The 12,136-nt window shown below is 56.9% G+C and overlaps 4 protein-coding genes across 4 annotated transcripts; 1 reads left to right on the forward strand and 3 right to left on the reverse strand.

Annotated features, from left to right (window-relative positions):
- Positions 1–609: 609 nt before the first annotated feature.
- On the reverse strand, positions 610–975 carry BDP81DRAFT_267814 (HSP20-like chaperone; the record flags this gene model as incomplete). The annotated part of the gene is made up of 1 exon (XM_060582903.1): positions 610–975. A coding segment is annotated over one exon (366 nt), but the record flags the coding sequence as incomplete, so codon positions are not given.
- A 3,593-nt stretch (positions 976–4,568) lies between these two features.
- Positions 4,569–8,355, forward strand: BDP81DRAFT_449841 (WW domain-containing protein; the record flags this gene model as incomplete). Its single annotated transcript, XM_060592454.1, has 3 exons — positions 4,569–7,027; positions 7,083–7,771; positions 7,835–8,355. 3 exons carry the CDS (start codon positions 4,569–4,571, stop codon positions 8,353–8,355), a joined length of 3,669 nt encoding a protein of 1,222 aa, XP_060445482.1.
- Positions 8,356–8,868: 513 nt separating this feature from the next.
- Positions 8,869–9,794, reverse strand: BDP81DRAFT_449842 (phosphomannomutase; the record flags this gene model as incomplete). Its single annotated transcript, XM_060592455.1, has 2 exons — positions 8,869–9,576; positions 9,693–9,794. The coding sequence occupies 2 exons, from the start codon at positions 9,792–9,794 to the stop codon at positions 8,869–8,871; spliced, it is 810 nt and encodes a 269-aa protein (XP_060445483.1).
- Positions 9,795–10,921: 1,127 nt separating this feature from the next.
- Positions 10,922–11,970, reverse strand: BDP81DRAFT_428519 (uncharacterized protein). Its single transcript, XM_060590433.1, has one exon. It carries the CDS (start codon positions 11,930–11,932, stop codon positions 11,276–11,278), a length of 657 nt encoding a protein of 218 aa, XP_060445484.1. The 5' UTR covers positions 11,933–11,970; the 3' UTR covers positions 10,922–11,275.
- Between the last annotated feature and the right edge of the window lie 166 nt (positions 11,971–12,136).

The raw sequence follows: 12,136 nt of genomic DNA on the forward strand, positions 1-12,136 counted from the left end.
CATTCCACTACCCAGCTAGTTTGACCTGACCAGCTGACCTAGGAAGGCGCCTGCTGTGCTGGTGACGGGAATGGGATCGAGGGGGTCTATATGAGTTTGCTTCTGCGGTATATTCACTTTTGTGGTGTATGAAGTTGAGCCGAGCGGGGCGATTACACCTTGGAGGAGAGGTATTCGATAGGTAGACGATGGGGAGAGCAGGAGCAGCTCTCGTATGGCTGAGCCTTTGCCCTTTGTTTAGACGGAGCTATCAGTCCGAAGCTCAGGGAGAGCTTACTCAGCGACATCGAACGTTGCTGTTCAGTTTACTGCAATCTTGGGTCACGTAAAACGACCAGTTGAATGGTTGACAAGTCATGGTGACAATGCATATTCACTTGCAGAGGGGCCATACCAGAAGAATGGTGTAAACGGTTGTTGAAGCTATCGAATACCCAGAAACCAAAAGAATACCTATACAAGCCCATAGCAAAATTCGAAAATATCCCAAACCCAAAACCATTAACCGTGAAGCTTCCATTACATCCAATCGTTTTCCACCAAAAAGTTTCCTCCTCAAGCAGAAGCAGCAAAAATAACACTCTTCTACTCGATATCAACCTTGTGGATCTCCGTCCACTCCTTCTCCACCTTGGGCACGGTCACGACGAGGATACCATCCTCCATCTTGGCCATGATGGCGAGCGCGTCAATCTCCTCAGAAGGAGTAGCGCCGGCGTTGCGCGCACGAGGCGGCAGCGGCACAGACCGGCTAAACATGCCGATCCGTCTCTCCCCAGACGCCATCGTCGCCAGGAACTCCTCGTCGCCGGGGCGGTACACCACGCCCGCGACGCGGAGCTCGCCCTTGTCGGCGTCCCAGTTCACGCCGACATCCTCCTTCTTGGCGCCTGGGAGGGCAAAGTGTAGCACGTAGGCGCGTTCTGTGGAGAAGATGTCGACGGGGGGTGTGAATGCCGAGTCGATGTCGTTATTGTTGTCGTCGTCGGCGTCACCGTCGCGGGTACCTGCACCGGCGTTGTTGTTGGTGTTGAGGCCGCCGAAGCGGGTGGCCCAGTCGCGGACTTGTTGGGCAAAGGGGTGGTCGGCGAACTGGTTCAGCCACTCTTGCCAGTTTGCGAAATCGAAGCTGCCGGCTGCGTTGTGTCCGTAGGGCGGGGGAGGGGGCGGAGGCGGGTGAGGGGCGCCGAATGGTGGCGGGGGGCCGGGGGGAGGAGGTGGGCCCCGGTGGCCGTGGTGACCGCCGTGTCTGCTGTGGCGCGCCCAGGGGTCGGGTCCACCGCCGAAGCGACCGGCGCGACCTCCGCGTCCTGGGCCACCGCGGCGACCGGGGCCGTGATGGTGGTGAGGGTGAGGGTGTCCATGTCCTGCGTGCTCAGGGCCGTCTTCGTTGGGGCCGTCGCGCATGGTGTCGGGAGAGTCGTCCTTCTCCTTGTCGGAGAAGTCGCCCTCTTCGGGAGTATCGTCGGCGTTGCGCATGGTCTCGTCGACGACCTCGCCCTCGCCCTCGCCCTCGTTCATGTCGCCGCGTCGTCCGTGGTGACCTCTGCCACCGCATCGGCCACCGCCGCGGCGACGACCACCGAATCCGCCGCGGAAGTCGCCCCAGCCGCCGTAGGGACCGCCCCATCCGCCGGGACCACCTGGGCCACCAGGGCCGCCGCCGAAGCCGTGTTCAGCGCCGTGGAAGGGGAAGCCTGGGGGGAAGTTGGCCCAGGGACCGGGAGCAGCTGAGTGGTCTACGCCAGCGCCGGCGCGCATGTTGGGGTCGAGAGAGTGGATGAAGCTCCAGAGGCCTTGAGAGCCACCTGGGCGACCCCAAGGATTGTTATTACCGTTTGGACCTGCCCAAGACATGTTGGACTGTTGTATGTGTATGTGTGATTGTTTGTGGTGTGGGTTGTTGGGGTATGTGTTAGAGAGATTGAGTAGTAGGATGGTGATGATTGTCGGAAAGCAATGACGCTGACGAGGGAAAAGAAAGAAGAAACATGATGTCGATGAAGGAGTTCATTTATATAATATCATGGGACGACGACAGGCCATATCATTTACAAGGCAGGAGCATGCGTACACCTTTCGTCTGATACACTACTAGCAAAACGTGGAAGGCAAAAAGCACTTGCGAAGCCCAGGTTGAACCAGTCAGAGCCACACACAATACACCTCTAGCCTTTGGCGGTCGAACAGATCAGAATGGTTTCGAACGGAAGGGACATGGGGAGGTACAACATCGCCACGCGTCGTCGTGGTAGGGGGATCGGCCCAAACAGCTCATTGGATCCCGTCGGTGGGCGGTAGACTTCTACACCGAGCTCCGAACTTGTTGATGGCGTAGGGCAAATGTCCGCTGCGGAGTGTAGATTAAGGCATTGTCGGAGACCGAATAGTACACCTTGATGGGCTCTAGACTGCTAGAGAACGCCGCGTATTGTTTGATTGCCTTGGACAGTCAGAGAACGCCGCCGCCGCCGCCATTTCTTTGACAGCGTCCCATGTCAGTTGCGTTACGCAGCCCGCGCGGGACCGAGCCAAAGCTTCAGCTGAGCAGCCTAGAGCCCGGGCCCGACAGTGGCGGCGGGATATGGTGAAGTGCGGGGTGGAGTGTGGCGTACGTCGGTCCCGCTGTGTCAGTTTGCGATGAGCTCGGGAGTTGGCAAGTTGCGTGTGCCACACTTGTGCACATGGGAATTTGGTTGCAGCTTCAGATGCGGATAGTGGGTGGTCACTGGTGGTGCTTGACTTGTCGCCACTGGCAGCGAGGAGGATGCGCACGCCAAACTGAGGCCTCAATTCGTGGCTGGTGTTGTTGGTCCATGCAATGCGTGGAGTTGTCGTCGTAAGGCTAGTTGTGTGAGTCAACATTCCCCTGACTGTGACTCGCTTTCGGAAGAAGTTGCCGGGATATCGTTGACAAAGGCGTTGTTGTCCGAGTCCCATCTGTTGAAGCCGAGAGTTTCGATAATGAAAATCACATGAAATGCGAATGCTGCGAAGAGGGCGACGACGACAACCCCGAGCTCGGCCAATGACGGGCGACCTTTTCGGAGGCAAACCAACGACGCCGCTGTGCCTGAAAAATGGAGATGTTCGGGCTTATGTAATTACCCGTCGAAGCTTGGGCCAAGACAGCTCAGGATGGCCCGTGCTTCTCGCATCCCTACGAACAAGGTACGTACCTCATCAACTGAAGGTGCCGGTTCCCTCCGCGTCGATCCAAGACCCGTCTGTCTGTCTGTCTGTCACCATCTTTCTGCTTTCTTTACTTTTACCAACATATCCTCCCACCTCGAGAGGGCAACGACATTGTGCAAATCTCGTAGGCGCCTCCATTAAGTGATGGTTCACGACAGCTGCAGATGACCGGGCACTTCCAAGTTTCCCCCTATCTTGTCACTGCTTGTCTCGGCGCATTTCGACTCACCGGATCCCGGATGCCGCACATTTCCCACCTCGACAAATCACTCTCATCTCGCTCTATGCGCATTACGAGCTCGACTGGCCCCGCCACCATGCTCTAGGCTCTCTGGAACACTGGGACTTTCTTCGAGCCAAGAAGTTCGCATTCGTGGGCAGGCGCTTGCAACTTCAAGATGAAGATTGCCCATTTGCTACTGCACATTCTCTAAGCGCCCACGATATACAGCCAATCATGAAGCTTCGCTAGGCAAGATGCCACCATGCAGGGCTCCATACTTTTGACGTTGTTCAGGCTCTTTGGCTCCTGGTCACTCGTCACTGGCTGGGAGTCTGGGACTGCAAACTCAACCAGTTGATTCTCTCGACAGTCCTGGGCAGCTGGCTCTCATCATCCAGGAGGCCACCGAGGCCCATCTCGTCCATTCCCTGCAAATGCCATGCCAGCCCGGCCACGCTCTCCCGTGTGAGGTGGTGGTGTTGTCTACAGTCTGTGTGCGGCGTGCGGCCTGCCTGTGCCATGAGGAGCACCCAAGTTCCCCTCTCTGCCTCTTCTCTGCCGCTGACGAGCGCCTCCCCCCCTAGTTCCCAGTCCCATCCCATCCTGGCCCCATGTCCCTATGCTGCCGCTTTGCACTTTGCCCAATGCTTCCCGCTGCCAGGCCCAAACCCTACCTGGCGCTTGCTTGCTTCCCTCTTGTCGTCCCATCTGGCACATTCTTATTCTTTGTCCTGGACGCGCTCCCTCTCTGGTTGATAATTCTCGACTTCTGACTTTTCTTTCTTGAAAATACACACGTTTGGGAAATACACTGGTTTTTGTTTGTTTCCGTGCCGCAGCCGTTTCATCCATCTAACGGGCCTAACAACGGGCCGGCCATATCTGCGACCTCTCCCGTGAGACTCGAACCTGGACCCCACCACCCCTCATCAGCAGCTGCGATCCTCTCAAGCATCCAACGATAGGCACGAAACGGCGACCTTCGACAGCTCCTATAAATAACTTTTTACTCCCCCTGACCTGCAGACTTGAGCTTTCGCAGTGCGTCATTCGCATTCCCGCATCAAGCAATCCGCGTACCTGCGCAAGTCGGCCGGCCCCCAGATACACATATATCTTAAGTAGATTCGACGATACCACATCGCCCATCATGGAGCGCAGTCGCGGCCTTCCCGACGCCGAACTGTTCCTTCACAAACCCGCCGAGGAAGACTGTGATAGCCCGACCGTTGAGCCCTTGAGGATATTCAAACCGCAGAGTCCTAACCCCGCCAACGACCGCTTCAAGTACCCCGCGCCTCCGTCCGCGTCAGGCTCCTCCTCCTCCTTCACATCGAAGCCGACCTTCCCTCTACCACCAGGCGCCTCGAGCTCTGCCGCGCCTCTACCGTATCCCGACGAGGAGGACCTTCGGCCTGGCAAACCGACCAAACCTACCATCACCGCCCCGAAGCGATTTGGCTCCGACTACAATGATACTACCCCGCGCTTCAATGCGACCAGCCCCGTAGAGACCAAGAGTCCTACCCTCGCCGAGCGACGCGGCACCGGTCCGAGGCCCTTGGGCGCCACGTCTCCGCAGAGCCCGGCTGGCGACGACGGGGGCCTCTTCGCGAAGCCGCTGACCGCGCCGCAACCTCAGCGGCCGGCTGCTACAACTACAAACTACCCGTCTTACACCAAGAAGCCCTACTACCCTCCACCGGGTGGCGCATCCACTTCTACGCCGCCCGCCCAGAGCCAGTACCAGGCTCGGCCACCACCTCAGAGTGCCCAGAGTGCTGATCATCTCGAGATGCCTGGCCAGAACAGCGTGAACAGGTTCGCCTCGACAGCTTCGACCTCCACAACCCGCGCCAGCCGGGGATCTCCACCCCCGCCAGAGACCCCAATCGTGGAACCAGGGGTCATCCCGGGCGGCGGCATCGAGGCGCGATATGCCGCCTCTGGCATCTCAGGCACGGCGACACTGACCAGCCTTCAGGCGCAACAGGCACAGAGCGCCGCGGCCTCCCAGAGATTGGCTCAGTATGGAGGAGCACCACCGCCGGCGCGGCCGTGGACTCCCACGGAGAACCCAGAGAACCAACCTCATGGCCCGCCTACGGTGTATCAGGGCATGAACCCGGTCACGAGTCCTACGCAGCCTACGTTCAGTCCTCCTCCTCAACAGGCAGAGAACCAAGGCGAACAGACGAACCTGCAAGTCAGCGTTCTGGAGCAGGATTATCAGCGAATGGGCTTGAACGACCCCCCGCCGGCCTATTCGAGCGTCACACCTGGCAACCCGTCTTACCCAGCCGAGAAGCAGCGGCCAACTCAGCAACGGGCAGACTCAACGCCGTCCGTGTCTACAGCCTCTGCAGCTCAGTCGCCCCCGAAGAAGCCCGCAACCGTCGGTCCCGCAGCAGCAGGGCTCGCTTCACCTTCGTTGCAAGGCCACCCCGCCTTCGCCAACGACCCGAGGCCAGAACAGCAAAATGGACAGCCCTCGTCGTCTCAAGCGCAGAGTGCCCCTGTCACGCAAACCGTTCAGGCGCCTCCTTCCTTCCAGGGTGCTGGCCCTTCTTCGCCGCCACCGCTACCTGAGGGTTGGATCGCCCACCTCGACCAGAACTCGGGACAATACTACTACATTCATCTGGCTTCTCAGGCGACGCAATGGGAGTTCCCCAAGGGGCCCAATCCTATCACACACGAGGCAGCGCCCCTATCACCCACGGCGTCGACGTACGGCAATCCTCTTGCATCGCCCATGTTTGGCAAGCAGGCCATGGCCTCTCCCATGTTTCCCCCTCAGACACCGGGCTATGCTGAGAGCATCATGAGCGTCGCGGCGTCTCAGACGCCCACAACCGCTGGGTTCTCCGGACCGCCTCCGAGCGCTGGTGTCGACATGTACAGGATTCAGCCCACGAACGGTGTGTACTTTGGGCCGTATCTCCGCTACTGCAACATGGACTTTGAAAAGGGGACATGGCTAGGAAGCATCATGATCGTGACGGACGCACCGCAACCCCCGACCATTCACATCCACCCGAGCAACGACCTTTCACCTAATCCGCGACAGTTGGTGCCGCACAACATCTTCACTCATCAGCGCTGGACGTTTTACAAGTACGATATTGAGCTGCCCATGAGTGAGAGCGGGACCGAGAGGTGGACGTACGCAGTCACCTCTCACCTGGGATGCACAAGATACGAGTTTGTCATTGCCGGCCGCCATGAAGTCGGCTGGAGGTTCATCGCCCACTCGAACAACGACTTTGCCGCCTCAACCTCTCAGGCTGAACGCTCCAAACTCGGTGGCGTGGGCTTCATGTGGAAGGACGTGCTCCAAAAGAACGTAGACTGTGGCGGCTTCCACGTTCAGCTCGGCATAGGCAACCAAATTTATGGTGATAGGCTATGGAAGGAGGTGCCCTTGCTGAAGCAGTGGTTGGCGATGAGCGGCAGAGACAACAGGAAGAACGCGCAGTGGACCGCGCGCCATGAGGAGGACGTCTCGCACGCCTACTTCCACTACTATACCAGCCACTTTGACCAGCCTTACCTCCGAGAGGCCTTTGCTCAGATTCCGCATGTGTTGCAGATTGACGACCACGATATGTAAGTTTACAGACCCTGCCTGTGTTTCTCGTCATGTGCACTAACATGCGCCAAGTTTCGACGGCTACGGCTCGTATCCCGAGTACATGCAAGGATCCCAAATGTTCAAAAACGTAGGTCGCATCGCCGTCGAAATGTACCTCCTCTTCCAGCACCACACCACGGTAGAGATCCTCCGCAATGTCAGCAACGACGGGGACCTCTTCACAATCACCGGCCAGGGCTGGCACTTTGTCAAGTACCTCGGCCCGGCCGTCTGCGTCGTCGGACCAGACTGCCGCTCCGAAAGGAACCAAGCACGCGTCATGGCCGGCCCGACCTACCAGGGCATATTCCCCAAGGTCGCTACGCTGCCCCCCAGCGTGCAGCACTGCATCTGGATGGTCTCCGTGCCGCTGCTTTACCCCCGCCTGGAGGCGGTCGAGAGCCTGGCGGGCGCCGTCGCGACAGGCAAAAAGGTTGTCAATACCTCGTACAACATCCTCGGCAAGGTAACGAGCTCCGTGGCCGGCGTCGTCGGCGGCAAGGACGTTGTCGCGCAAGGGTTCACGCAGGTGAAGAAGGCGGTCGGCAAGTCTGGCCTTATGGGCAACGTCCTGAACCAGTTTGGCGAGATTGACATTGCCGAGATCCTCAAGGACATGTGGACACACGAGTCCAAGGACCTGGAGAGGACGTACTTTATCCGCACGCTCCAGGGCATCTCCCAGCAAAAGGGCATTCGCATGACTTTCCTGTCAGGAGGTGAGTTCCCGACCTCCATAGACTCGTTCTCTTCCGTCCCCACCTACTAACATCATCAAACAGACGTCAACTGCGCAGGAGCAGGCCTAGTCCACGACCCAACACACCCAAGCGACCACAAGACAATGTACCAAGTCATCACCTCCCCCATCGTAGCCCAACCCGCGAGCAACTACATCCTCAAGCTCCTCCACAACAACAAGAGCCTCTACGTGCCCGCAAACGGCCACAAGTCCAACCACGAGGTCTCTGACTCCAAGGAGGACATGATGGAGATCTTCCACACCGACGCCTCCGGCTCCGCGCGCGAGCTCAAGAAGCTCATGGGACGCAGGAACTACGTCGCCGTCGTCGCGTACGACCCGGAGACCGTCGCTGGCGGTCCCGGCGGCGTCGGTGGGTCGCAGTACGCGGGTAGCATCATCAATGGGGGACAGCAGCAGCAGCAGCAGCAGCAGCAGCAGCAGCAAGGGTTGCAAAAGTTGAGTTTGGCGGTGGACTTTGTCGTGCAGGGTGATGGTGCGTTTACGGCGCCGACAAAGTATGGACCGGTGATTGTGCCCCATTTAGAGTTTGGGAGGTAAAGCAGGGTTGGAGTGAACGGTGGTGATGAAAGAATGATGGTGTTATTCTTTTTTTCTCTCTTGGATTTGCTTTAATATCTCTCTCTCTCTATTCCCTCGCATCACCATTTCAAGCAAGTTGGAGGAGGAACAAGGTATACAGCGATAGCTTGATGACCTGATGATACACCTCAAATCTACTACATCAATTTCCAAAGCACCCGCCATTGTCTGTGACGTGAATTCTCACCTTGGATTAGAATGCTGCGTGAGTGGGTCTATGAGTGGTCATTATAATTCATTCCATTTGCTGCTCTACTGAAAATCAAGTATCGAGAACGGGCCTTTGCCGCTTTCGACATGTCGCAGGTCTGTTGTTCCCCGAGGCCACAACCACCAAGTCTAGAAAGCTGGCCCATTACATCGCAACTCCATTTTTGTTGGCTTCATCTCTCAGCCAAGTCAAGTCATATTTCCCAGCCTGCAAAGTCTTTCGCAAGATTCCATTCAGAGCCTACTGCTCTCCGCCGCGGTTCACAAGTCAAAAGTCTCCTTGAGGATGCGAATGGTATCCTCGGGGCCGGTAACAGAGTGACCGATGGTGCGCTCGTCGACGTAGATCTCGTAGTCGTTTCCGCCCTCGGACGTCTTGTCGCCAAAGAAGTGGATCTCCTCGTACTTGACACCGCCCTCCTTCTGGGCCTCCTTCTCGAGGTGCTGCAGACAGTACGTCTTGTCCCAGCCGGTGGGGAAGACGTCGAACGAGATCTGGCCGCCAATGCTGAACGTCAGACCGAGGTGACCAAACTTCTCGCGCAGCTTGGCGACAAAGTCGCGACGGACGTTGTGGATCTTGTCGTAGGCCTCAAAGGCCTGGCGCTCCTCGTTGGAGGCGTTACGGCCGACGGGGGAGATGTTGACCATGCCGTTGCGGAACTCGATAAAGGTGCCGCGCTTGATGGGGATGTCGAGGTCGGCAATGTGATGGAGGGCGAAGCGGACGAGCTCCTTGTACTGGTCCTCGCCAATGTACTTGATGAAGCTGTTGGAGGCGAGGGGCTGGCCGAGCTTGTAGGCCGTCAGGCCGTTCTCGGAGAAGCAGAAGTCGAAGAGGGTTGTGACGGGGGTGGTGGCGTTGCCGAGCTGCTCTTGCTGCTTGGAGTAGTCGGAGCCGCCGACGAAGCCGATGGCGCACTTTTGGCGGAGGCGGGCGAGGAGGTCGAGGATCTCGGGGGAGGCGGCCTGGGAGGTGGAGGTGTTAGCTGGGACGGCTCCTAAGGTAATGCGACGAGTAATTCCTTTGGGATAGGTAGAGGTGGAAGGAATTGGGTGGAAATGGGCTTTGAGAGAGAGCTTACGAGACGAGCAGGAGTGAGAGTGCCGTCAACATCAAAGAGGCAGATGGTGTTCTTCAGAGGGCGCTCCGTGAGGGGAGGGTAGCTGGGGAGAGAGGTAGCCATCGTGACGGTGTTTGTTCTTGTGATTGCTGGTCAATGGGCTTTAGTTCCGGGATTGCGTGTGGTCAAGCTTGAGGGAAGAAGTCTTGTCGTGAGAATTGCGCGCTGTGAGGGAGAAAGGAAAAAATGCCAAAGTGAAAGTTGAGCAAAGGGAGGGCGGTCAATCGTGCAGGAAAGGAAGCTCTCCTTTTCGGGATGTGGCAGGCGCGGCGCGGGGTTGCTTGTTGGATGGCGGGGCAAGTGAGGGACTGTGGTGCTTGTTGCGGTTCAAGGGTTCCCCCCTAATGGTTCTGGGTCTGGGCCTTGGTGTAAGGTGTAAGTAAGGTGGGTTTGGAGCTGCAGGTGCAAAGAACTAAGAATCTCGAATAGCAGTGCGATTTTGGCCTTCATTTATAACTTTTCATAAACTACAACCTTCTTCAATGTTTACCACAGACATTGATTGACAGATGTGATTCGACAATGGATGCTCAATCGTCTACTGACCAAAAACCACTTCAGCTCTCAACTTGCCAGATCTCAGGATTGTCCATCTCTTGATGATCTGTCCTTACCTACCTAGAAATGTCACCATCGTAATGAAGCTATGGACAGCTTGTTCTTCACCCCATGCAGGAACCTGCAACGATACGAGGACATTGGCATTGAAACGAGATGAGATACGCCATCTCCAGTGATCACATCTGAAACCAGCTGGATTGTCTACGCCATGAATTGGGGCAGTGCTGAGATGACGAGTTGATTTGTTTTCTCCAGGAACGTGGTTAATACACTACACCAGGGAGATGTAGACATTGTGGCCTCTGTGAAGTTCCCTGAAGCAGATCACTATGAGGCGCAAGGAACGATAGATTGCAATTTACAGTGGACTAGGAGGGCACTAATACCGCGCTAGACGACGGAGGGATCACAGGCTTGTGATGGGAACGGGCTGGGAAAGCTGCCCCTTGCGGCGGCGCCCCGGCAGGGATGCATGCTCCGGGGCTCGACGGTGGAGTCGGGGACGGCTCCGACTCGGTCACCTTTACTTAGGTAGCAAACTTATGTACTTCGTACCTAGACGTCGGTGCATATCTTGCATCAATCCCACGACCAAGCTAGCATTTTGCAGTGTTCTAAAGGACAGATATCTCTCTCTTCAATTTTCTAGCTAACACACAATCCGACAGTTACGCGAAATAACCCATCACCTTCCCCGGTGATGATCCTGCTGCGCCTCTGTTTCGAAACAGTCCGGCTGGAGCAACAGTACTTGAGTGAGTCACTCACTCATTTCAGACATTCGAGCCAGCGAACGTCCTCAACATGAATCGCGAAGCCCTTTGACACAAATGTTACATTGTGACGAATTGCCTTGCAATATCTCGTCACCTCACTCGATCCATTTCTTCACCGACTGGTCCCCAAGAGTCTCTTCTTCGTCACCGGTAACGCCAACAGGCTGCTGTCCTGAGCTACGGAGTCCTAGTTGAGGTCGAGGTCAGTCAAACAACCCAAAAGCAGGAAAATATTTTCAAGAAAAACAACGTACCTTGACCGCTCGTCGTTTCGCCGCTCCTAGTGACGTCGGCCTCGTTCCCCTCACCACCAGTAGAGACGCCCTCATCTTCACCCAGCCCGCCCTTCTCAAAACCGACACCATCACCGACATCTCGCTTGCTGTAAGAGCCCAGCCCCGTCTTCTCAGTAGAGGATTCTTCACCTTCCAAAAGCTTCTTGCTCGCCAGGCCGGCGGTATCCTCCGCGTTCGAACTCGAGACGGCCGTATCATCACCCTGGACTCTGGTCTTCTTCCCTTCACCCAACCCTTCGCCCTCAACCCCGCCAGTCCCCTTCCCAGCCTCCAACTTACCATCAGCTCCTCCCGACTTCCCATCCTCCGTCTTCTCACTTCCGCCAAATCCAGCAGCGATCCCCTTTCCAATCTCAGAAAGATCCTTCTTACCCCCCTTCTCACCACCAACACCAGCACCACCGTCACCGCCATGGTTATAAGCCGTAAAAGCCCTCTGCGCAACAACCCCAATCTCGGTATAATCGGGCCCCTTCCCACCAGCCTGGTCCGCCTGGAAGCCAGCAAACGCCTTTTTGGCCGCCGATCCAACGTCTGCCCATTCCTGGTCGTTGGTCGTCGTCGACATTGTCTGAGGGTTTGATGAGTCCTGCTGCTGCTGCTGCTGCTGTTGCTGTTGATCCTTCTTGCCTTGGTCCTTGCCGGCGAGTTGCTGGGCCAAGTCGGTGAGTTTGTTGAAGCCTCCCATTTTGAATGACTGAATCTCTTGACTGCTTGGTAGGTTTAGGGAATTAAAAGTGGTTGGCCAGTGAAAGTTGTGTGTGAGATCTGT

Source organism: Colletotrichum phormii (assembly GCF_030913505.1).
Source record: "Colletotrichum phormii strain CBS 102054 chromosome Unknown BDP81scaffold_10, whole genome shotgun sequence".
Lineage (NCBI taxonomy): Eukaryota > Fungi > Ascomycota > Sordariomycetes > Glomerellales > Glomerellaceae > Colletotrichum > Colletotrichum phormii.

Bases quoted from the DNA above. Each gene is read 5' to 3' on its own strand.
- BDP81DRAFT_428519 (XM_060590433.1), bottom strand. From the start codon at position 11,932: ATGTCGACGACGACCAACGACCAGGAATGGGCAGACGTTGGATCGGCG.